The sequence below is a fragment of the Nicotiana tabacum genome, chromosome 24, assembly GCF_000715075.1.
Source record: "Nicotiana tabacum cultivar K326 chromosome 24, ASM71507v2, whole genome shotgun sequence".
NCBI lineage: Eukaryota > Viridiplantae > Streptophyta > Magnoliopsida > Solanales > Solanaceae > Nicotiana > Nicotiana tabacum.
In genome coordinates this window covers 26327619-26354016 of record NC_134103.1, presented here as the reverse complement: position 1 = coordinate 26354016, position 26398 = coordinate 26327619, and the positions used below count along the sequence as shown (strand labels likewise).

At 37.8% G+C, this 26398-nt stretch overlaps 1 protein-coding gene across 4 annotated transcripts; it reads left to right on the top strand.

The window, feature by feature from the left end:
• Positions 1–12079: 12079 nt before the first annotated feature.
• On the top strand, positions 12080–20275 carry LOC107776618 (protein IQ-DOMAIN 31). 4 transcript variants are annotated; one of them, XM_016596531.2, is made up of 8 exons: positions 12080–12190; positions 12448–12491; positions 14722–14843; positions 15397–15675; positions 17578–17778; positions 17990–18070; positions 18376–19396; positions 19958–20275. In XM_016596531.2, exons 3-8 carry the CDS (start codon positions 14769–14771, stop codon positions 19987–19989), a joined length of 1689 nt encoding a protein of 562 aa, XP_016452017.2. In that variant the 5' UTR covers positions 12080–12190; positions 12448–12491; positions 14722–14768; the 3' UTR covers positions 19990–20275. The 4 variants fall into 4 exon arrangements, with proteins under 4 accessions (XP_016452017.2, XP_016452016.2, XP_016452018.2 ...); XM_016596530.2 differs by having other exon boundaries at positions 12134–12271; XM_016596532.2 differs by having other exon boundaries at positions 12181–12339.
• Positions 20276–26398: the final 6123 nt, after the last annotated feature.

Below are 26398 nucleotides of genomic sequence, written 5' to 3'. Positions count from 1 at the left end.
ATCGGAACCTCGGCCTTGGTTTCGAGCTAGGTGATCACTTTCGGGCATCGATATTCGGGAACTGTATCGGTCGACGTTACCTCGGTCGATTCGAACGCCCCGAGCTCGACGCCCCCATCTCGGAATTCGTTCGGGTTCTCCATGAAGATACCCCTTGACTGAAATGCCATCCTCGATCGATCTTCATAATCGAGGATCGGTTTTAACCGTATACAGATAGCCCCCTCGTTTCTTGGAAAGGAGATGGCGAGAAACGATGTGATTTCCCTAAGGTTCGACCGAATCAATGATGACGTTTCTATCGACTTTGACTATGACGTGCGTGATAGCTGTCCCATCGATTTGGTTTTATCGAGGCATTTAATTTGTGTCAGTCGGTGGTCGGCCACCACTAGAAATGAATCGCCATGCCTTATAAATAGTTTTCCCATATAATGTTTTCCACTTTTGTGCTTCCTCTTTTCCCAAATTTCCTTTGATTATTTTCTCTTATTTCGTTGCTTTAGTGCCGCTTATACCAGAGTTTTGGTGATGTCCCCTCTTTCACCTTTCTTTGCGACTTTTTCTTCTCATATTGATGGCGAAAACTTCAAAAATCGTACCTCACAAGGAGAAAGCTTCTTCCTCATGGCCGTGTGACGATAAGGCACCGACCGAGTCGTCCGTTCAAGATTATATTCCCGGCCCGTGTATTTTAAGAACTGATTTTAAGGTGGAGAACCCTTCGTCCGTTCCGGGTCGGTGTGAGCACGTATCGATGAATACGTGCTCTATAGCGGAGGTTCACCTCGAGGCTGTCAGAAAAGACTGCGACTGGGGTTCTAAGGTTGTGTTACAAATCCCATCCTCCGATGAGAGCGTCACTACCTATGTGGAGGGATTTTTAAGTGTTTACACCTATCCCTTTACGTTGGGAGCTGTCGATCCCGTGATTTTTGATTTCTGCAGGAGATATCAGGTCACCCTCGGCCAAATTCATCCTTCCTTATGGCGTATAGTCATCTTATTGCGTTTCTTCTCTACCAAAGCCGGAGGGTTGGATTTTTCTCTGAACCACCTTATACGACTGTATCGGCCTCAGATTTATCGTGGACTAATTAGGCTATATCGTCGGGCGTCGAAGGCTTTGATGTCGAGCATCGATGAAGATAAGGATTGAGGTTGGATGGGTCGATATATTCGAGTGAGGACTCGTGATCTTATCCCGGAGGAAAAGATGTCGTTTCCTGAAAAATAGAATTTCGACCGTAAGTGATCCATGTTTGCTTTTCGTATCTTTTTTCGTATTTGTTAATATTATTTTCTGATATCCAGCTGCACCTTGGATGCCACAAGCTGTGCCTGATCTTGAGGATTGGGTTCAAAAGTTAGCCTCGACTTCATCATATGCCGAGCGCGCTTGGCGCGATTTGGCTAAAGGTAGATGGGAGACCAAGAATCATGGTGAGGTTTGGTTCCTGTTTCCCTCGAGGTATATTCTGCGTTCGTTTCGTTATCAACTTTTCTTTTGTATATAGGTGTAACTAGGGATGCCGTTTTGCGGCCTTCGAGCGGTGATGAAGGAAACAAGCCCCCGATCCTGGAACAGGGAAAAGAATAGAAACGAAAGGCTTCCTCTCGGCCGGAGGACCCTAAGCCCAAAACTCGAAAGGTGAGGAGAAAAATCATTGCCCCTTCGATCGACTCGGTCCAACGACTGAGGGAGGAAAAAGAAGAAGAAGATAGCTCCTCGGCTTTGGTAGTCCGACCTACGGAGGCAGTCGAGGTTGCTAGAACTGCTGAGCCGATGGCGGCCGTGCCCATCGGGGTTGCTTCCGAAGACCTAAGTCTTGATCAGAGTATTCCAAGTGATTTGCTCGGGGAAATGGCAATGGGTCATTCACCTTCCCTTCCGTCTTTTTCTGAGGAGGCGTTGAAGGAGGCTCGAGAGCTGAAGACTCCCGATATTGGTGCTGGCTCAGGTGCAGCGGATCCTTTTAAGTATTGTTTTACTGGTGTTGATGACAGTTCCGATATCGGTGATGCTTCTCTTTTGTTAGAGGAAGCTCAGCATTTTATTACTCGGGTAATGATTCTTCCATACTTGGATTCTTTATTCTTTTCCATACTTGACGGTTCCGATATCGGTGATCCTTCTTTGCTTTATTGGTGTTGATGATAGTTTCTAACTATGCAGGCCATCGGTAGGTTTTGAGTTGATCTTAGCCAGTGTGAGGCCGAACTCCGGAAGGTCCTAAGTGAAAGAGATGACCTTCGGCTTCTTTGTAGCAAAAAGGAGGAGGATATAAAGGATCTTCAAGCGGATTTGGCTAAGGTTCGTGAAGAAAGGGTCGAGCTCGATCAGCAGGTGAGCCTCGTTCTGTTAAAGTATGGATTCGACTCGACTGTGGAAGTTAACCCTCCGTTGTCTCAGTTGCAGCAAAAGATCGAGAAAATCGGGCTACTTCGAGAGGAGGTCGATCAAATCCGGGCCGAATGCAACTAGTGGAAGGAGACTATGGATCGCCTGGCGGCGGAGAAAGAAACCATCTTAACAAAGTTATTATCAGCCGACGTTCAGCTTCGAAACGTCAAGCAAAAGGTGTCGGTTCAGGCTAAGAAAATCGATGAGCTTGAGATACGACTTGCTGAGTCTAAGGCGGAGGTTGAATCGTCGAAAGTTTTGGCAGATAAGTCTATTGATGTATATCGAGCTGATGCTGAGGCCGCTCAGGTGGAGGCCCGGGAAGCGGCGAAGATTGCCGATGCTCGAGCTCATTGGGTTGCCGAACTTGTTAAGTGTAGATCTCGGAGGGAGACCCTCGAGGAGATTCATGCTCGAGGTTTCGATCTTACCGAAGAGGTAAGAAAGGCAAAAGAGCTTGAAGCGGAAGCTGAAGCCTTGGCTTCTGATGATGATGACGATGATAATGATGATGGTAGCAAAAGCGGGTCCTAGGGTAGGGAAGACCCTGACCCAGAAGCTTAGAGTCTAATTCTCATTATCTGTAAATTAATTATGTAGGCAATTTTGTATATATATAACAAGGTCGATTTTGATCGATCAGATTTGGAGTGACATTTTGTTTGTTGAGTTGATGATAATGTGGTGGTTAACGTAAACTCTGAGTAAACGTAGCTTTTTCAATGTTTCAAATTCGATTGGGTCCTTGTTCGAACTCGGCAGCCCGTAGGCTTTAATATTTGAGTGTTTATTTTGAACTCGATATAGAAGTGGCCTGTGGGCTTAATATTCGAGTGTTTATTTTGAACTCGAGATAATGTGGTAGCCTGTAGGCTTAATATTCGAGTGAGTATTTCGAACTCGATGTTGAAGTAACCCGTAGGCTCAACGATCGACTGAGTATTTCGAACTTGATATAGAAGTAGCCCGTAGGCTTAATATTCGAGTGTTTATTTCGAACTCGAGATAATGTGGTAGCCCGTAGGCTTAATATTCGAGTGATTATTTCAAACTCGAGATAATGTGGAAGCCCGTAGGCTTAATATTCGAGTGATTATTTCGAACTCGATGTTGAAGTAACCCGTAGGCTCAACGGTCGACTGAGTATTTCGAACTTGATATAGAAGTAGCCCGTAGGCTTAATATTCGAGTGTTTATTTTGAACTCGAGATAATGTGGTAGCCCGTAGGCTTAATGTTCGAGTGATTATTTCGAACTCGATGTTGAAGTAACCCGTAGGCTCAACGGTTGACTGAGTATTTCGAACTTGATATAGAAGTAGCCCGTAGGCTCAAGTCATTGTACATATGTTTTGGGGCAATCTAATATGAGCATGGTTCATTTTGACTATTTTGGCTCTTACAATTTTTCCTCTATTGTTGTGAGAAGACTTTGTTGCATCTAAACTCGATGTACTTGAGGCCCTGGTGCCCTCCCGGTATTCGAGGCCGTTCGGGCTAAGGGTCGAAAGCCTCGGATACTGCTTTGAAAGCGCAGCATGATCGATGGTTGCCTCATTAAAAACCTTGCCGCAAAAAACCCATTTGGGAAAAAACCGGTCTAAGGAAAAAAGAGTGCAACACGTGCTTTTGAGTAAAAGAATACTTCTGTTCTTTGTTCGAACTTCTGTACGGGACAGTTGAATAAATATGGGAAAGGTCGGACCTTAGCAGTAGTACCGTTTTAGATGTGATACATTCCAACTGCTTGATAGCTATTTGCTGTTTATGATGCCGAGCCTGTACGATCCTTTCCCAAAGTTCTCGAGCACCTGGTACGGTCCTTCCCAATTTGGTCCTAGTTTTCCTTCGTTTGGATTCCGAGTATTTATGGTGACTTTCCTTAACACCAAGTCCCCTGGCTTGAAGTGGCGAAGTTTAGTTCTTCGATTGTAATACCTTTCGATTCGTTACTTTTGTGCGGCCAACTGGATGAGGGCCGCTTCTCGTCCTTCGTCCGATAATTCAAGGCTGGTGTTCATAGCCTCGTTATTTGATTCTTCCGTCATGAATCGAAATCTGGGACTAGGCTATTCGACTTCGACTGGTATCAATGCTTCAGAGTCATATACTAAGGAGAACGGGGTCGCCCCTGTACTGGATTTCGATGTTGTTTGGTATGCCCAAAGGACTTCGGGCAGGATTTCTCTCCATTTTCCCTTAGCGTCGTTCAATCTCTTTTTCAGGTTTTGAAGAATAGTTTTGTTTGTTGATTCGGCTTGTCCGTTTCCACTGGGGTGGTATGGGGTTGCTAGTATCCTTCTTATTTTATGGTCTTCGAAGAATTTTGTGATTTTGTTGCCAATGAATTGCTTCCCATTATCACATACTATTTCGGATGGTATCCCAAATCGGCATATGATATGATCCCACAAAAAGTCGATAACCTCTTTTTCTCTTACTTTCTCGAACGCTTGCGCTTCAATCCATTTAGAAAAATAGTCAGTCATAAACAAAATAAATCTGGCTTTACCTGGGGTCGAGGGTAGGGGGCCGACGATGTCCATTCCCTATTTCATGAATGGCCATGGCGATAGGACCGAGTGAAGTTGTTCTCCGGGCTGATGGATCATTGGAGCAAACCTTTGACATTTATCGCATTTACGAACAAATTCTTTTGCGTCTTTGCCCATATCGATCCAATAATACCCTGCTCTGATCACTTTTCAAACTAACATGTCGGCACCAGAGTGATTGCCACAAGTGCCCTCGTGTACTTCCCGGAGGATGTAATTGGTATCTCCCGGACCTATGCATACCGCCATCGGTCCGTCGAATGTTCTTCGATATAACGTTCCGTCCGCAGTCAAAGTAAATCGAGCAGCTTTAGTTCGAAGGGTCTTGGACTCTATGTGGTCTGAAGGGAGCTTTCCGTTTTTTAAGTATTCAATATACTTGTTTCTCCAATCCCAGGTTAAGCTAGTAGAATTTATTTCGGCGTGCCCTTCTTCGATTACAGATCTTGAAAGTTGAACGACAGTTTCCGAGTTCAAATCATTCACCTCGACCGATGATCCCAAATTAGCAAGCGCATCGGCCTCGTTATTCTGTTCTCGTGGAACATGTCGTAGACTCCATTGTTTGAAAAGGTTCAAAGTGATAAGCAGTTTGTCCAAATACCTTTGCATTCTGCCTTCTCGGACTTCGAAGGTTTTGTTTACTTGACTCACCACTAGCAAATAGTCGCAATTGGCCTCAACGACCTCCGCTCCCAAATTTCTAGCTAGCTCGAGACCTGCAATTATAGCTTCATACTCGGCCTCGTTGTTAGTTAACCTGATAGTTTTAATAGCTTGCCTAATAATGTTACCCGTGGGAGATTTTAAAACTATGCCTAGCCCGGACCCCTTTACGTTCGAAGCTCCGTCTGTAAAGAGGATCCATGCCCTCGTCAATAAATTTGATTTTAAAAGTAGTTCTTTTTCGACTTCGGGTACGAGGGTCGGCGTGAAATCGGCCACGAAGTCTGCTAAAATTTGAGACTTGATGGCCGTTCGAGGTCGATATTCGATATCATACCCGCTGAGTTCGATGGCCCATTTGGCCAATCGGCACGATAGTTCAGGCCTATGTAAAATATTATGAAGTGGGCAGGTGGTTAATACGCTTATGGGGTGGCATTGGAAGTACGGTCGTAACTTCCTAGAGGCGCTAACCAGCGCAAGCGCCAATTTTTCCAAGTGCGGATATCTAGTTTCTGCTTCCCCTAAGGTCCGACTTACGTAGTAAACAGGAAATTACATACCTCCTCTTCTCAAACCAAGACACTGCTTATGGCGACTTCTGATACTGCCAAGTACAAGTAAAGTTTTTCGTCGGCTTTTGGAGTGTGCAACAGTGGTGGGTTCGATAGATATCGTTTCAGTTCTTGTAATGCTAGTTGGCATTCCGGTGTCCAAGCGAAGCCGTTCTTTTTTTTGAGTAGAGAGAAAAATTTATGGCTTCGATCTGATGATCTCAAAATGAATCGGCCTAAGGCTGCTATTCTTCCTGTTAACCTTTGTACAGCTTTCACGCTGTTCACGATGATGATGTCTTCAATGGCCTTGATTTTGTCTGGGTTAATCTCGATTCCCCGATTTGACACCATGAAGCCGAGGAACTTACCCGAGCCGACTCCGAAAGCACATTTTTCGGGGTTAAGCCTCATGTTGTATTTCCTCAGAATATCGAATGTTTCCTGCAAATGGGACAAATGGTCCTCTGTGCGCAGGGACTTGACTAGCATGTCATCAATATAGACTTCCATTGATTTACATATTTGTTCTTTGAACATTCTATTTACTAGGCGTTGATAAGTAGCTCCTGCATTTTTTAGCCCGAAGGGCATTACGTTATAATAATATGTTCCATATCTGGTCACAAATGAAGTCTTTTCCTGGTCTTCCGGGTTCATCTGGATTTGATTATACCCGGAATAGGCATCGAGAAAAGTAAGGATCTCGTGGCCGGCCGTGGCATCGATCAAGTGATCGATGTTGGGCAGTGGATAAGAATCTTTGGGGCATGCTTTGTTCAAGTCCTTGTAGTCTATACACATTCTAAGTTTGTTTCCCTTTTTAGGCACTACGACCACATTGGACAACCATTCGGGGTATTTTACCTCTCTAATGGATCCTATTTTGAGCAGTTTAGTTACCTCATCTTTTATGAATGTGTGCTTTACCTCCGATTGGGGTCTTCTTTTTTGCCTCACCGGTCTGAATCCAGGGGACACACTTAGTCGATGTGTCATTATGTCCGGCGGGATTCCTGTTATATCTAAATGGGACCAAGCAAAGCAATCGATGTTATCGATAAGAAATTGAATGATTTTCTTCCTGAGTTCGGGTCTCAAACCCCTTCCCAGGTATACCTTTCGTTCGGGCCAGTGATCGATCAAAATGATTTGCTCCAATTCCTCAATAGTTGATTTGGTGGCATCGGAGTCATCGGGGGTCACGAAGGATCGAGGGATCCACTGATCATTATCTTCTTCGATGCTCTGCTTATCTGGCTGGGTCGGGGCCGATGTCTTTGGTTGCTATTTGGCGTTCCGGTCTTCGACTGTCCCTCCTTTTGAACCTGATCCATTCACTGGCGAAGACGAAGATGTTGGTTTTGCTTCCTCGACGGAGAACATTTCCTTTGCGGCTGGTTGTTCTCCGTACACTATTTTGACACTTGTTGGTGTTGGGAATTTGAGGACCTGGTGTAGGGTCGAAGGTACAGCTCTCATGTTGTGGATCCACGGCCTTTCGAAAAGGGCGTTATATCTGATATCGCCTTCAATCACGTGAAACTTTGTTTCCTGAATTGTTCCGGCGACGTTTATCGGTAGGGTTATCTCGCCTTTGGTGGTTTCGCATGCCATATTGAATCCGTTTAAAACCAAAGTTGCGGATACGACCTGGTTTTGTAGGCCGAGCTATTTTACGACCTTCGATCTGATGATATTGGCCGAGCTACCTGGATCAATTAACACACGCTTAATTTTAATTTTATTCATAAGTACGGATATTATCAGTGCATCGTTATGGGGTTGGATGATTCCCTCTGCATCTTCATCATTGAACGATAAAGTCCCTGAGGGAGTGTAATCTTGAATTCGAGATCGCTTTTCCCTCACAATCGACGTTTTAGCGCATTTGAGCATAGGTCCCTGAGGGGTATCGACGCCGCCGATGATCATGTGAATGATGTGCTGTGGTTCTTCTTCTTCGTTTTGCTTGCCGAAGTCCTTGTTTTTAAAATGGTTCTTCGCCCTATCACTCAAAAATTTTCTAAGGTGCCCTTTGTTAAACAAGCGGGCTACTTCCTCTCTTAATTGTCTGCATTTTTCAGTTTTGTGACCATGGGTGCCATGATACTCGCATATCTGATTGGGATTCCTTTGGGCCGGATCGGTCTGCATCGGTCGAGGCCATCTGGTATCTTTGATGCGTCCGATAGCCGATACGATGGCGGATGCATCGATGTTGAAGTTATATTCCGATAATCGAGGAACTTCTATAGGATCGGCATGTTTATCAAAGCCTCTCTTGCTCATAAGTCCCCTAGAATTTTGCCCCCGATCATACCTGCGGTTATTCCTAACTGTCTCATGTGCTGAACCGTGGTTCACCCGATCTGTGACGTACGGCTGGTGTCGGTCTCTGTTTGACCTTTGTTCTCTATTGGTTTCTTTCAGAATTTTAGTGGTTGCGCGGTTCTGACTCGTGGGTTCATACGGAAATCCCAATTGATCATCTTCGACCCTGATTTTCAATTGATACCGATTGTGTATATCCGCCCAAGTTATTGCAGGGTATTCGATCAAGCTTTGTTTCAGCCGACGTGATGCTGTCGAACTCAGTCCGTTCAACCCTTGGGTGAAAGCTTGTACGGCCCAGTCGTCTGTGACTGGTGGCAAATCCATGCGTTCCATTTGAAACCGGGATACGAATTCCCTCAGTATTTCGTCACCCCTTTGTTTTACTTTGAATAGATCCGATTTCCTCGTTGCGACCTTTATGGCACCAGCATGTGCTTTTACGAAACGAATCTGCTAACATGGCAAAAGAATCGATAGAATTCGGTGGCAAGTTGTGATACCAGATCATTGCTCCTTTTGCGAGGGTCTCTCCGAACTTTTTCAATAATACGGACTCGATCTCATCGTCTTCCAAATCGTTGCCTTTGATGGCACATGTATAGGAGGTGAGATGTTCGTTCGGATCGGTCGTACCGTTATATTTGGGAATTACGGGCATACGGAACTTTTTTGGGATCGATTTCGGGGCCGCGCTCGATGGAAAAGGCTTTTGTATGAATTTCTTCGAATCCAGCCCTTTCATCATGGGCGGAGCCCCCGGGATCTGATCGATCCTAGCATCATATGTTTCGAATTTTTTTGTCATTGGCTTCGACTCGTTTTGTGAGTTCCTCGAGCAGTTTAGCAATTTCAGGAGCGGTTCCTGATTTTCGTTCGTTCGATTTCACTGTGTCGGGCTCCGTTCTGGGGGTTACTTCTCAAAGAAGTGGATTGGAGTTTGGATTACTTTGCATATGAGTTTGGCTCTGCAACTGAGCTATCACTACTTGTTGGGCTTGTAGCATTTCGAAAATCATACGCAAGCTGACCCCGATTTCCCCCGTGCTGTGGGTGTCTCGGGCTATGGGTCGAGCGCCACCCTGAACGCTTCTTTCCTGCTCGGAACGTTGATTCGCTTCTAGAGCTATTCGTGAATTGATATCTACTGGTACTTCGGCTCGAATTTCGGGTTCCTCGATTCGAGCCTCGTTGCCGTTGTTAGGTAGTCTTTCGGCCATCAAGTTGTTGGTTTCATCCTGAAGGCCGGCTTCGAGGTCGATTGGCGAAGCCATTGCTGGTATGAAGTTGTAAGCTGGAGTGTACTGTATATTTGTATCAAACAATCACTTGTTATCCTTAGCCCCACGGTGGGCGCCAAACTGTTTATCCGAAAAACCGAATAACGTTGAATTTATGTATAGTTCTAAGGGCAAGTAGATTCCCTTGATCTAAAAATAACAATACACGTCTTTATGGTGCAAAAATAGAAAATGATGAACAAAGATATTTAGTGAGCTTTAGAAAGATAAACACAATTAATTCTGAATCCTAGCGAAGGTGTCTTCTATTACAATCTATCTTGCCTTTTATAGCCAAGGATCACTACTTTATCTATAGCAACATGATGGAATAATATTACTAGTGGAGGACCCATGATGGTGTGTCTCCTCCTTAATTCCCGTCGAGATTCTCTTCTTTGGTGCGGTTGTAACAGCTTTTTGTCTGTGAATTCGATACTGACTCGAGCTCGGCATCGGATCGGAACCTCGGCCTTGGTTTCGAGCTAGGTGATCACTTTCGGGCATCGATGTTCGGGAACTGTATCGGTCGACGTTACCTCGGTCGATTCGAACGCCCCGAGCTCGACACCCCTATCTCGGAATTCGTTCGGGTTCTCCATGAAGATACCCCTTGACTGAAATGCCATCCTCGATCGATCTTCATGATCGAGGATCGGTTTTAACCGTATACAGATATATATTTGAATAATTCATGAGAATCTATTATTAGTTGTGATATTGAAGAATACTTTATTTCTTTCATATATCTTAGTCAGATTGATCCAAGAAGGAATAAAACAGCATTAGCTGTTTTTCAGAACAAAGAAGTCAAAAAAGCCAAATATAAATCGAATAACGATCCAAAAAAGATTTAAATTCCTTTCTTTTTTCTTTTAGAATAAAGCATTTTTTCCCCATCTATTTCCTTAAAGTTATCCAAGCTCTATCCACAAACTGGAAAACTTTACGAGAGTCAACATTTAGTTGAAGTTTATTTTGCCCAATATTGACAAAAGAAGGAGAAAATATAAAATCATTGATTTCCTAGTTAGCTTATTTTATCTACTTTATTTGTTTCAAACTGTCTCAATTTTATAACTTTGGTTGTCCCCGGATGTGGCCATTTATTTCATAGACAAATCTATATTTCTTCAGTACATTCTATTATCAAGAAATGTGTGGTGCGATTAGCTTTTATGTTAAAACAAATTTCAATTCTTTAAAAAATGACACCTTTTTTCTGCACTTTTGGATCTATTTTCATATGAAAAGTGTCAAAACTCTTTCATAGTAATGTTCAAGCAAAACCTTAACATGTATATAAAAGCTATAGCTGATAATCTTGTTTGAAAATCACTAAATTCAAACTCGTAGCATGAAACTTCGATTTGAAATTGTAATATTGAAGATTTGAAGTCCAAGTAAGGAAATGCAACATAAATTGGTTATGTAATCCTCGAGAGTCTAGACATTTCTATTGAGAACTCTCGAATTATAGAGAGATCAACTTTAAATTAGTCCGTATAATATTATATATCTTCAATTTATATGATTTAAGTGATGAGAATATTTTGCATGTCACTTTCACATTACGTACGAATATATATCAGTAAATAGAATAATTAACGTAAACAACCATCCACACAACCGCTTAAACTAAAATAACTGACAAATATATAATACGTGTATTGATCCAAGTATAATATGTATATAACTATGTATAATCAGTGTATACCGGCTAAGAAAAATAAATAATGAATCTGACAGGCTATTTGAGTATACTTAATGAATATGTTCGGTAGAAATAATTAATTGGTGATCAAGTAATTAACAACGACAACAACATACCCAATGTAATTCCACAAGTGAGATCTGGAGAGTATAGTATGTACGCATACCTTATCCCAACATCATAAAGGTAGATAGGCTATTTCCGATCGACCATCGGTTCAAAGAAAATATTTCAAAATAGTTTTGTAAAAGAAAATGGTGATCAAGTAATTAAGATGAAGAAAGGACTAGCTTGTAAAGTTACAATATTGGGCCAAAATCTGAGGGAAAAATGATACTGTATAACCACTCTCAAAATAAAAAATAAAAATAAAAATAAATAAATATATATTATGTATGTTATATACAAAAATTATACAAATTTTACATACTTTTTCGGCTAATGAATATAAATAATTTCTGGCGCTGGCTAAAAATGAAAAAAAAGCCCAAATCTGAGACCACAATCATTTGGGCTAAAGCTATAGAGAGTAATGATCCAACAAAACCCCCCAACTATGCCCAATGCAACTTCTTTGGAAGACAGCATTCAGTTTTTAGCATTTTGGGTAATTTCCAAAATCTTGAAAACTGAAACAGGCAAAAACAAATACAGAGGCAGTAGTACAGTGTACCAATTTTCCAGGTTCTTTTCAAAAAACTTTACCCTGCTTCTTGTTGAGTGCCGTTTGGCTCTCTCTACTCTTCTTTCAAGATGAAAAAAATGGTGAATGTGAAACCTCTCTCCTAAATAGCATTCCTCAAAACTCTTTTTCAGATCTTTCAGTAAATAAAGTTGTATTCTCTAGCTGCCTTTTTTTTTCCTTTTCTTTTCTGCACTTTTTCTCTTGACGCTTTTCATTTTTTCAGTTCTTTTGTTGAATCCAGTTTTATTTTTTGCAGCTAGAGAAGGGTTTTTGTTGAAGTTACAATATTGTACTGTTGAGGTAAGTTGTAGATCCAATGTACTTTACATGGTCCTTTAAAATGTTGGCTTCTTGAGCTTACTCTGAAGCTAATGGTTATACCTGAACTACATTGTTGTGATATTGTCATTGTTAGATATTATTAGTAATATCCGTTACTTATATGTGCTAGGGTTAATCTGTGTACACTTTAACTGTTTCCACATTGTTGCATTTGGGGTTCTGATTTAATTGGAAATTGGGTATCCTCAAAGATATGCCTGGAGTTATTTGGTGATCGGGTTTTTTGCAAAAGGGCATTACTTTTTTTATTTGTTTCCTTCAAATTTTAAAATATGGTTACACTTGCTAAATTTTAGAAATAAATAGGAAAAAAAAATTCAAATCCCAATGGAGGCAAACAAGACTAGGTGATTTCTTTCTATCAGCTTGTCAGCTTCTTGTTTATCCTTTTCTATTGTATTTTTCATTGAATAGACTAGAGAATAATCATTGTTTGACTTCTAAATAATAGGATGAGCTGAAGAGATATATTAATGATGTAACCAAGGGTTAATGGCAGTGTCTATTTTGAGCATGCTGGGAATAGTGTTTTTTAGTTGAATGATAATTGTTCAACTAGAAGGATCTTGAGAATTAAGAGCCGACAAAGCTTAGACATGGTGTGTCTCTTAGTATATTCTGGTTGGAGTGAGATGGACGCCTCGGGAAATTGACAAATGCTTCTGGTAGAATCATCTCTTATTTGATTGGCAGCTCATAACCTTTCTTTTGGGGAAAGAACATTCTAATCTGACAGAGTGGTTTCTGATCTCAATTTTTTTTTTGTGCTACATAACATCTCCTGGGCTTTGGCATGGGTTGGTAAGGACTGGGTTGGAGAATGGCGCTTCTTAGTTTTAGTTGATGAGGTTCTTTGATATCCCAGTCCCCCATTGAAATGAATATGAACCTTTCTATCTATAGCAGTGTTATCAAGGCGCAAAGCGCAAATAAAGCGTGGGCTTTAAGAAGAAAGGCGCAAATGGAGAAAAAGTACAAATATGTATGTGTAGTTCAAGACTAATAATTAATAGGCATGAATAACAAATATATGGACAAAAAAATTAAAAAGAATTACGATAAAATGAAATATCAATTGTTTAGTGTGCGCCTCTTCATAATTATGCTCATTCACTAGGAAAAGTATGCTTTAGAGCCTTGATGACGACTCTGAAGCGCCTGCTAAGCAAGACAAAGCGCTCAACATGTTTTGCGCCTCGCTTCAGGGCTTAGCGTGTCTTCGACAACACTGTACATTCCAATACTGAGACAATGAAACTTCTTAACTGTTGCAATGGAAATTTGTCTCTGCCTCTCATCAGTGAAATATCTGAAATCCTGCCTGATCAACTGTGATTAAGGAGTTTTAGAGTGTAAAATATATAGTTCCCTGGATAATTATTATACGAAATGGTACTCATTTGAGCACAAAATCTGATATCCTGATCCAATTGTTTCTGACAGAAGCTTGGGCAGCTTTAATTAAATATGCCCAAGGCCCATGAGGGTTCTTATTATATTTTAATTTTGTCCTTTTTATTGCAAGTCAAACATAAATCACCAAATTGATCTGCAGATGTAGTTTCTCACTTATGAGGGAAGTAAGATAATGTCAAAGAACCTATTGTTCAATGTGTTATAGGTGACTACTTAGAGTATGTAAAGCTTTTCCTTCCCCGCTCTCAAACAAACCACAAAAGAGGAAGGGAACACAACCTTATAGGAAGGAAGTTTCTCTATTACACTCATCAAGTTTGCGAAACATCTAATTCTCTTCTCTTCTGGAAGAGATTGTGTTTGGAGGCTTCCATTGGATAGGTGCTGAATTCGTGAATATATAACATGGCCTTTTCACGTGTTTTTCAGGAATTTCTTATTGTCCTGTTTTTGCTTTTCTTCTTTCATTTGTAGACATGTCGATAACCCCATTAGGCTCTAGGTCCTTCAAAAATAGGATATATTGACAATGAATCCTCTTTTGAGTCACTAAATTGATCACTGATGGTAGGCTTTGTGTTGGAAATCTAAACTTTCTTTATGCTACTTCACATTTATATATGCAGAAGCACTATTGTTCTCTGGTTCCGGGAAAAAGAAACCATAAATGAACATTTTAAACCACATTAAGAGATTATATTACTTCTATGCCTCCTTATTGCTGCAAGTTTGCATGTGTTTACCTGATATAGCAGTTTTTTGAAACTTTCAGGCGTTCTATCACAAGGTTCTTACAGTGTAGGCGTCAAACTTATTACTATGGGAAAATCTCCTGGAAAATGGTTCAGGTCTTTGCTGGCAGGGAGAAAGTCTTCCAAATCTAGCACATCAAAAGTAAGATAGACGATTCAATTTTGTTTCAAATTGAAGTTTGCTTTGGTTATGCCTTTTGTTTATATATGCCTGTGTAAATTTGGTATTACATTTTTAATATTTAGTGTATTCAAAACATGCTAGCTACTTTTTGTTCCTTTTAAAATTGAAGTGGAAAAGGTTTATATTGAGAAATGTAATATTGTTGCCCTTAAAGTTAAAACCTTTGTATGGCGTAAGCCATGGTAGTACTTTCCTTGGAAAGTGGACATTCTTATGAGGCAAGCCCTAAGGCGAACTGTCTAATTACTGTTGTGAATACCATTCAAAGTGAACCTTGTCTTCTGATGTTAATGCCTATGGTCGCTGGTGACATGCTGCAACCAGGAAAGCGATATTGTCATCATAATGCAATAAACTTGAATTGAGCCACTTGGAAAGAATATTTTCTTTTGAGAAGGAGTTTCCACAAGTATTACATGTTCATGCAGCTTATCCCTCTTTTTGATTTGGGGTTTATTTTATTCCTGTAATTTCTAATGAGCTATTATACTCTATATTTCTTTCTTTAAAGAAATCTTCAAATGAGAAAGCATCAGTAATTTCCACCAACGCGGCATTATCTGGTTTGTCTGCCCCTCCGCCTTTGATATCTGAGTCAGTTGCTGGTAGTGGTGGAATAAAAGAGGACTCAAACCTTGATAAAGGAGGGTTCACTGATGAGGTGAGTCTCCCTTCTATGAAGCAAGATGAAGATGAACAAAATGCATGTCTTACCTTACCCGAGGATACTGAGAAAATGAGGCTTGAGGAAGCTGCTATGAAGATGCAAGCTATTTTTAGGGGTTATCTGGTAACTGCTCTAACCTTAAAGATTTACTTGCTGTTGTAAAATATATTTGGTTTTCTCTTTGTTCTTTATCACAATTACGATAGTGAATTATGTTTATTTTCTTCCGCAAGCTTCGTCTTGTACCTTTTGGTATTTTTCCACTTGCACTTTAATATTGTGGCAGCGAGTTACTTTCATAGTCTTTACTGTAATATGCTAGTTTTCTTGTGTTTAATGAATGTGCGAGCGGTTCAATCTGTTTCTTCTTTAATGCATTTGTATTGTTCATCCAGCTACATGTATGAATAGGTCTTGATTTTCTGTTACAATGGTTAGAGACAGAAAGTATTGTTTGACGTTAAGAGATTAGAAAGTCGTCGCACGTGCTATTTTTTCTCATAGTTCAAATGAAACTAAGACATTACGCAATTGTCCATGTTTGTGTAGTAGGGTTTATTTATATAAACGTTTTTTGTTCACAAGGGTGCAGGAGGTGGGGGGAACACTGGAAATTTTCTTCCGTCTTCTACTTATTTTCTAATGCATCTTGCCAGCTAAAATTGTTGCCATGGATATCATATAATATAAGAACAACGAGACTGGATGTTTATGTTTTTATGTGCTTATGCTTGGCGGTACATTTGATTTAATCCTTGTCTTGAGGGGGTGGGGGGCAATAAGTCAAGATTATATTGGAAAGACGTAAACAACTTCCATTAAGGAGGGAAGTTATGCTACCTTCGAATTGCTAGAAAAGATTTCTTTTGAGCCATAAATCTTGGTAAATGACTATCATCACTGAGTTCTTTTACTGCCTACAAAATTGGGTCACCAGTGGCTCCGAAGTCCAAACATCCAAAAGTGACCAACTTTGCATCTTTTCATTGCGTAATACTCCCTAGGGGCAATAAGTTAAGATTATATTGGAAAGACGTAAACAACTTCCATTAAGGAGGGAAGTTATGCTACCTTCGAATTGCTAGAAAAGATTTCTTTTGAGCCATAAATCTTGGTAAATGACTATCATCACTGAGTTCTTTTACTGCCTACAAAATTGGGTCACCAGTGGCTCCGAAGTCCAAACATCCAAAAGTGACCAACTTTGCATCTTTTCCATTAAGGAGGGAAGTTATGCTACCTTCGAATTGCTAGAAAAGATTTCTTTTGAGCCATAAATCTTGGTAAATGACTATCATCACTGAGTTCTTTTACTGCCTACAAAATTGGGTCACCAGTGGCTCCGAAGTCCAAACATCCAAAAGTGACCAACTTTGCATCTTTTCCATTAAGGAGGGAAGTTATGCTACCTTCGAATTGCTAGAAAAGATTTCTTTTGAGCCATAAATCTTGGTAAATGACTATCATCACTGAGTTCTTTTACTGCCTACAAAATTGGGTCACCAGTGGCTCCGAAGTCCAAACATCCAAAAGTGACCAACTTTGCATCTTTTCATTGCGTAATACTCCCTATGTCCCAATTTATGTGTTGTGCTTTCCTTCTTGGTCTGTCCCAAAAAAGAATGATACCCTTTTATATATAACTTTAAACTTTTCATTTTACCCTTAATGAGATGATTTATAGCCGCACTAATATCAATAGCTTGTTTAGAAATAAGTTTCAAAAGTCTTTCTTTCTTTCTCTTTAACACCATGCTTGGTCAAGTGCTTCACATAACATGGGACGATACTGGTCCCATCTATGAATTATGTATAGATAAGTTTGCCTGACTGATAGTTTCTCTTTTTCTCTATGTATGTGCTTCCTTGGTTTGCAAATGATTGGCTGTTAAAGGACTTGACTACTTCACTTTGACATGATCTTGCTACTGTTGATGTTTAAGAACTTGTTCTATTGAATTTTGCTCATTTCTAATTTAACTTGAACATTTAACCTGTACTAATGGCAATATGGTTTCTCTGAAGGCTCGTCGAGCATTTTTTAGGCTCAAGGGCGTCATAAGGCTACAAGCTGCCATACGCGGCCATCTGGTCAGAAGGCAGGCTGTTGCCACATTATACTGCATACATGGCATTGTCAAGCTTCAAGCACATGCACGTGGCCAGATTGTTAGGCGTTCCAGTATTGGCTGTGAAGTGATAACCAAACGAGGACTTGGACAACAGGTAAACCGCCAAATTGACTTAATGTTGCTAAGATCTATAATCTTTTGACATCTTTATATTATCAACGCTTATTTTGATTTGAAATTACAGCATCCACGAATCCAAGTTTCTCACAATTTATGCTGCTAGGGTGTTCAGTGTACCATTTTAACTGTTTTGCTATAACTTGATTTAGCGGTTTATAGTTTTTAATGGTACCTTTCATCATTAGGATGCCAAACAATTGGAGTATCAAAGAAATAATGCATCCAAACTAGCACAAGAGCTATCCAAGAATGAGTTCACTACAAAGGTAAGCATCCTACTTCTTGCTATTTTTTCGCACCAAGGGTTTTTCATACCGTTACTGTGTTCGGTTCACTGGACCTAATGTCAACATGAAAAGTGGTTATCCGTAAAATGTAAATAACCAGAAAGCAGTTACCCAGATATTGACCTTTTGCATATATTAATCAGACATGCAAAACTCCTCTTATTGCTAAAATCAAGAAATTTCAAGCACTGAATGAAAGAACCCACTTATCTCGTCTTTACTTGGTTGTTACTAAGTTTACTGATACACTAATTAATCAATGCTTGTCATGTGGTGTATTTCAGCTACTTGGTTCATCACCTACTGTAATGCCTCTACGCCTCCAATATGGTCCAGAGGAACCAAATTCTAGTCAGGAATGGTTAGTCCGCTGGACTTTATCACATATTTGGCGACCACGGTCCAAACTGAAAATGCTTTCAAAAACAAAGCATAAAAAAGTTGAAGCAGACATGGCTACGTCAAAGCACAATGGACGGAAAGTGCTTTCTAGAAAGACGCAGAATGGTTCAAATCATTCCATTTCGGGGTCAGAAAAGAAGAAATCAAGTCCTTTAGTAAACTCTGTTCTTCAGAATCCAGGAAGTGAGATAAAGAAAGTAAAGCATAATTTAAAGAAAATGTCCAGCCCTATATTGGAAAAGCCTGTTCAGTCTGAGGCTGACTCTGAGAGGAAAAGGCTAAATCATGACACAACATCAACTATTCTAGTTCCTGAGGGGAGCATGACATCTGGCGAACTGTTTAAAAGATTAGAAGGGACAACAGAAAATTCTACTAATGTGGAGACACCTCCAGAAACACTAGTGATGGATAATACTATCACTCATTTGGATTGCCTTTCTGTATCTGATAAGCATCAGAAATCAATTTCTGATGCTGTTGATAGTTTTTCTCCATCTGATATGCATCAGAAATTGATCACTGATAACAGAGAGGATATTCCTGTTGCAAATGACAATTCTTGCACTAACCATGATAATGAAGGAAATGAGAGTAACATGACTGACAGAAGAGTTTCTTTACCTGCAAAGCATGATGTAGATGCAGGTACGCCAACGGCAAGAAAGGTGCCCAGCTATATGGCTCCAACCAAGTCAGCTAAGGCTAAGTTGAAAGAGCAAGCCTCACCAAGGTTTGGGCAAGATGTGTCCGAGAAGAATGCCCTAAGTAGACGTCATTCTTTGCCATCCCCTATGAATGGCAAGCTGAGTTCATCGCCGCGGGTGCAGAGGCTGGTCCAAGCTAGTGCAAAAGAAGGAATCAAGATTGATAGATCTTTATCATCTTCAAGGGATGGTACTGGTGAGTATTTCTAAGTGCCAAGTGGTGCTGTTTGATAAAGGTTGAATTCTCAAATGATTAGTTCACTTTATGGAGTATGTCTATTAAAACAGACAAACAAGATCCTTTAAACAGAATACAACTTGTGCATTATTGACTGAAACCAAGAAACTTTAAGCTTTAACAATAGAAAATTGTCCTACAGTTTTATTAAGAGACTAATGCATGTATCGGCAACATCTTATATTAAATTTCTCTGCTTAATTTTAAAGTAGATCAGCTCCTGATAAAAAGAAACCATTGAAGTAGATCAGCTCTTTCTGGTGAATGGGGAGATTTCAAGTTTCTTGACTAATCCTGGAGCAACATCGTTGGTCCAATGAAATAGCAACCCCATGAACTTGGATTCAAGTTTATCTTAGCTTCTTTTTCATTTAGTAAATTCTGAGTATCCTCAAACCAATGTGTGCTTAATTTTGGAGTTTTGTTTAAGAGGTAGAGTCTAATAATTTAGTGCATTATACCCATATGCAATGCTTCTACTTGACGTTATGCGATTAACTTTTGCCTTTACCATTTCAGATAAGATAACTCGAGCAGAATGGAAGCGGTAATTCAGCAAGATCCGATGTAACAGGAAAGTAGTACCCTCCTAAGAAGTAAAAAGGTGATCACTGACAGAACAAAACTTCATTTTGTCCATATTCCTACTGTTAATGTTAGAAAAGGGATCAAGTTATAAGATATAGATTGTGTGGCTTTTGTTGTCTTTTCATTTTTGCTTTGGAAATATTCCAAGAGTTTCTTGTGAGTTTGTACTCGCTATACTTTAGATAGGTTTGTCTTATTAAGGCTTCACCAGGTTGGCTTTGATATAGAATGTGCTGTTTTGAGGCAAAATCTCTCTGTATGTTCAGTCGATGTTTGCTTTGAAATGTTTGAGAATGCCTTAGAGAAAAGTGATTTGCAAAACACTATAATAGAGAAGGTATAGTTCATAATTTTAGAACTAAGGCATCCAAATTGAAAAGAAAAAGAAGGAAAATAAAAAGATTTGGAAGAAACTTTCAGACCTTGGTGACTAAAGATTTGCTGTTCAGAAAATAAATTTTATATGGAAACAACCTCTTATAAAAATACAAGGTCTACAAGGTATGTCCGTGTCCTTTGCATTGCGAAGTTTAGTGGACAGGCAACAATGTTTTCTAAGACATACTTTCGTTGAGACCTCTATACGGTGACACATTACTAGTATGGTAAAAACTTACTCACCCGATGTTTACATCAAACTATACTAATTTAGCTATGTTATATTTTGCAAGAACTTTCTGCATACTACTGTACTCTATAGACTTAGTCCGAAAAAGAAACTTGTACAGCAATGTAGCAAAAGGTAGAGAGATTTGTGGTCACTTGTTACAAAAATATGATTCCATTTCTTGCATTCAACCCACAATTGTGACCACGTTCAATATTACCAAAGGCGGACCCAAGATTTGAAGGTGGCAGGGGCACCACTATCCCACTATCGAATAAAAGTCAAGTTGTGCCCCTCCCCCTCCTCCCAAATCGACCAATGTAGCTATTTAAGCTGAGTCTTAGGATGTCAATAAAAATATATACTTATTATTAAAGGTATATACATATGTATACATATATTTTTCCAAAATTACCGGGAGTTGGTAACCTCCTACCCTAAGGGTAGGTCCGCCTCTGAATATTACTTATGTTAAAACTACCCATGTTAGCTACATGAATTATATTCTTGGCTTCTCTATAAATATGTAAGTTTTTCCAATCCATAGAGCAACATATCATTTCCTATCAAACTAGGAATGGAAGATTAATTAAAAAAGTCAGGTTTCCCCTAGAGTTCTCCTGAATCACTTCATTGAGATTTCAAAAATGCCTACTGAAGTGTTTGGGGGAACTCTGGGAGCCACCTGACATCAATCATAAATATTTATTATCTTGATATTTGGAAAGTTTAACAAAATTTATTGAGAAGCTCAGAAAATCAAGTGTATATATATTGCCCCGACTAATGTTGGTACGTAAAATGTTCATCACAAAGTCAAATTTTTGGACTTCTTATTCAGTTGTGTTTGGTTTGGAATAATATTAGGAGTGGAGATGATCATTTTCCTTAGTATTTTATAAGGTTTGGGGTTACTCATATTTTGTGAGAAATACTTATAAATCCAATCACATTAGAGCTCGTTAGGAAATGCTTGATATTATAAGCAAGTGCACAGATAACCATTCTCAGGGATGCTATTTAGAGATTATTAGTCAGTACTTATTTTCTCCTGAAATTTTAAACTAAAAACCGTAACTTCAGGACAATTCAGGATATTTTTGTCTTGAAAAATTGAAATTCGGGACGCACTGACTAATTCCTAAATAGCAGCCCTTTAAAGTGGCTATCTGGTGTCATTTCTACTATAATTAATGAGGAATAATACCTAGATTAAACGAGAGTGAAAGTAGGATTTAAGGGAAGAAAAAAGGTCTCCATAACCTCAATATCAACAGCTTTAACCCCTCAAAATCTCGACATGAAGGAAGTATATCTTAATTTCTACAATAGGTTTAGGTTATATATTTTTACTGATAATGTGAAATTTTATTTTACATCAGCAGTGTTTAAGCTATTATCATAGCATGTTAGCTACTAATAAAAGCCTTGTGCATGCTTATATATATATATATATATATATATATATATATTTTTTTTTTTTAAAAAAAACTACCTTAAAAGTGACATGATTATGTAGTAGCAAAACAAAGGTCGGGTTCACCATCAACCTTCGACGTGCATCAATCACCAAAAACAATCATCATACTCTAGCTAATAAAGATTTAAGGAGCATGGGGTTGAGATTTCTCCAATTATCGGAATGATTTCTTAGTTTATTTGTTATAATCTCATTGAAGACTCTCTACCGATCATGAGTTCTTCACTTACCGCAAAATTATCTCTCGATCAAAAGTGATATTTTACTAGAAGTATTTTCTCGAACTACTCTAGCTAGTACTTCTAACGACTCATTACGGTCATGTCAAAGTTGTATTATCTCTAAAACTCACTTTTAAACTCAATCAATTAATCTCTCAAATACATAAGAGTGACGCTGTTCAACAACAACCTGATCAAGTATTCTTTCTCAAGCAACACAATGATATATAAATTGAGGGTCATTTAATGAGCAACAATAAGCACGTAGTTGAATAAATAGAGAGTAAACGACTATATTATAATATATAATAAAAAAGTGTATCTAATAATTAGTTCCATCAAACCCTAGAGTAGAAGTTTAGCTACTCATATAGTATATGAAATACAATACTAGAATTCATTACCAACAAGAAAAAAAGAACTCGTTGCGGAATCCGTTCTTCTTCGCTACTTATATGTTCTTGCCTCCAAAAAGTAGTGTGTAACCCTTAAAAAGTCGTACTAGGATATATTAATATGAGCTAAGATTTGCATGAGGCGGCCTCAACCAATTAATTCAACCTCGGACGAGAAGCTTAAGTTGTTTTTCTCTTAAGCCTCGCGATTGTGGACTCTTTCTCAGACCTCTGGGAGGCTAAAAGCTTATTTATTACTCAGGTCAAAGTAGGGTTTATTTATTTCACGACAAATCTACTGGAAATATAAAAATTTCAGAGAAGATCTTTAACTCATGACAACAATAATATTCATAACATTATCAATAACGATATAATTTTATAGTAGCAATACAAGTAATATTGACAATGGCAACGAAACAACAACATGAATAAATTGTAATAAAAATAATAAGGTGACAACAACCATTCTATTTAATAGTTAAACTTCTTATGATAAATTCTTGACTTTACGAACAACTCAAATTTTACAGTCACAATATTTTGTTGCCCTCATTTGGAAAGTAGTCGTCATGTTTCACATTTGTTTCTAAGTAACTATATTTCATGTGATGGATTATTATAAGCAACGGAAGCAATCTTAGTATCAAAATCACATGTAATCTAGACAACTAGTATATACGGGGTTTCACGGGTTACGTTACCTCTTGAAGCGTGAACAAATCTCTTCTATCACGTGAGTCTTCAGTTCCATAACTTCTCAATGGAATCTCCACCACCCGTACAATCATGATCCTCGAACGTTCCACGGTCTTCTACTGTGTTACCCAAATAGTATCCAAAATAACTATTTCGTGTGGGCGAAATTTCTTGGAAAATATGGCTGAAATTTCGACCACCATGTCTTCCCTCTTCTAGGTGGAAAACCTTATGTTGGGTTTTCCTTTCCACCAGAAAAAAGATTCCTTTATTTCCTATTATTTAGGCACAACAGGGACCACATAATTTAATTAACAAGGCTTCTTATTATGGAATTAATTTCTAATTTTCGAAATTAATATCCACCATAATCAATTATGAATTATTCCACTAAAAATTCGTAATTACACTCCTTATTTAATTTCGAAATTCATCCATTAAATCTTATTTAACTCACCATGTTAAGATTCAGATACTAATCAATTAAATTAAATTACTGATAATTTAATTTATTGATTATTTCCTTTAGACTTTCGTTTAACTTATTTCATGTGTCAGATACAAAATCCACCGGCCAAATTTACACATGAAAACTTATAAGCTTTCATAAAGGTGTATCATCAATCTCTAAACCGAGACATGGATTCCATCAACTAACTATTACTTTATTATTATTATTATTATTATTATTATTATTATTATTATTATTATTATTATTATTATTATTATTATTATTATTATTATTATTATTATTATTATTATTATTATTATTATTATTATTATTATTATTATTATTATTATTATTATTATTATTATTATTATTATTATTATTATTATTATTATTATTATTATTATTATTATTATTATTATTATTATTATTATTATTATTATTATTATTATTATTATTATTATTATTATTATTATTATTATTATTATTATTATTATTATTATTATTATTATTATTATTATTATTATTATTATTATTATTATTATTATTATTATTATTATTATTATTATTATTATTATTATTATTATTATTATTATTATTATTATTATTATTATTATTATTATTATTATTATTATTATTATTATTATTATTATTATTATTATTATTATTACGGAAGGATCTCGCCTTTTAATAAATCAAAACAATAATAATATACACAACTAATAATAATTATATCAAGATTAAGATCTGTATAAGTACATTTAATGGCTAGAGAGTTTATTTTATTAAATCAGTATAAAATACTTATCTCTACTTGGTCCGTTCAATATATACAAAATGTACTAGCATAAGAAGTTGGAATTAAATCATTCCCATAATCAAGATAAATTATATTTAATCTTGTGCTACAATCATCCATGATGGTTTGTCCAATTCCATCATTAGATTGTGAACTCAAACTTTATACTTATAAGAACCGATAATTTAATCTTCTGTTTATAAGCTAAACTCTATACACTAAATCATCTACTATATAAGTAAATGATACAAACTAATATATGATCTATTTAAAACTTTATTAAAACTGAATAAATAATTATTTCATAATAAATATTATATCTAAACCAAACCCATGGTTAATAGTATATATCCCAACAATCTCCCATTTAGACTTTTAACCATGACAATTGTTAGAATATACTTTACCAAATACATGGTTAATAGTATATGCCCCAACAATCTCTCACTTAGACTCATAACCATACATCTACAACTTTCTCAGGCATTCTTTTTACATGACTATTAAAAGTCTTCACCAAATAAGGTTTTGTTAAAGAATCTTGCCAAGTTATTTTCTGATGCAATCTTTGTCCAGTAGTTCTTTGTCGTCACTATCTAGTTTGGTATTAAACTCTTCAGGGATCCTGTTACCAAATCTATCCCAAGAGTGTACATCGAACTATGATTTTTCTTAGTATTCTCCCACTACGACGAAGTACTACTAATATTACCTTCATTACCTTATAGTATTAAAATATTAGCGACTTCTTGCTATAGTATTTACTGTTCAAACATCACTCCCACTCGATAAAGGCATATTCTGCCTATTAACATTTTTCCACTACTTAAATGTAATGGAGCGTCAATTCTAATGTTTGGGTTTTGATGTTCTTGAACATCTAGTTATTTCTTTGCCTAGTTCCTATAAAACTAGTTTACTTCTAGGAACATGGTTTATTAAGAAGTCCTTATCTAGAAAACTGTATTTGTTTTAATAATTGCCTTATTTTCTTTAGGACAATAAAAGAAACCTCCAATCGTTTTCTTGGATATTCAATAAATATGCACCTATCCATTCTTAGTTCCAACTTACATATCCACTTTCCCTTTCAGCACATATGCTGGACAATCCTATATCTGAACATGCCGCAGACTGAGCTTACATTCAGTCCATAGTTCTATAGATGTCACAGGTACTAACTTAGAAAGAACTAAATTTAGAATGTAATTTGCAGTTTCTAGGAAATATTCCAAAAACGAATAAGGCAAATCTAAATAACACTTCATTAATCTATCCATGTCCAAAAGAGACTTATTTTTTCTTTCTACCACACCACTCTATTATGGAGTTTACAGTGTAGACAATTGAGATGTAATCCCTTATTCTGATAATTAACAAAAGAACTCTTTAGAGAGGTGTTCGCCACTACAATTCAATTGTAGTAACTTAGTATATTTCCTTGGTGCTTCTCCGTTTCAAGTCTTAAAAACCTTGAATTACGTAAATCATTAAGACTTACGGTGCATCAAATAAATATATTAATAATTTGAGTAATCATTTATGAACGTCACAAAAATACTCAAAACTATCTCTTACTAGTATGTTCATTTAACCATACAAATAAGAAGGGATTCATTCTATCACTAGCTTTATTTCCTTTTGAAGGGAAACATCCTTTAGTCAAATTTCCTTCCAAATAGGATCCACAAGTTGGTAGTGCCTCTACTTTCAATGGACCTTA

Coding starts and splice junctions, on each gene's coding strand:
- LOC107776618 (XM_016596531.2), top strand. CDS start 14,769: ATGGGAAAATCTCCTGGAAAATGGTTCAGGTCTTTGCTGGCAGGGAGA. Junction 17,779..17,989: donor AACGAGGACTTGGACAACAG/GTAAACCGCCAA, acceptor TTTCATCATTAG/GATGCCAAACAATTGGAGTA. Junction 18,071..18,375: donor AGAATGAGTTCACTACAAAG/GTAAGCATCCTA, acceptor GGTGTATTTCAG/CTACTTGGTTCATCACCTAC.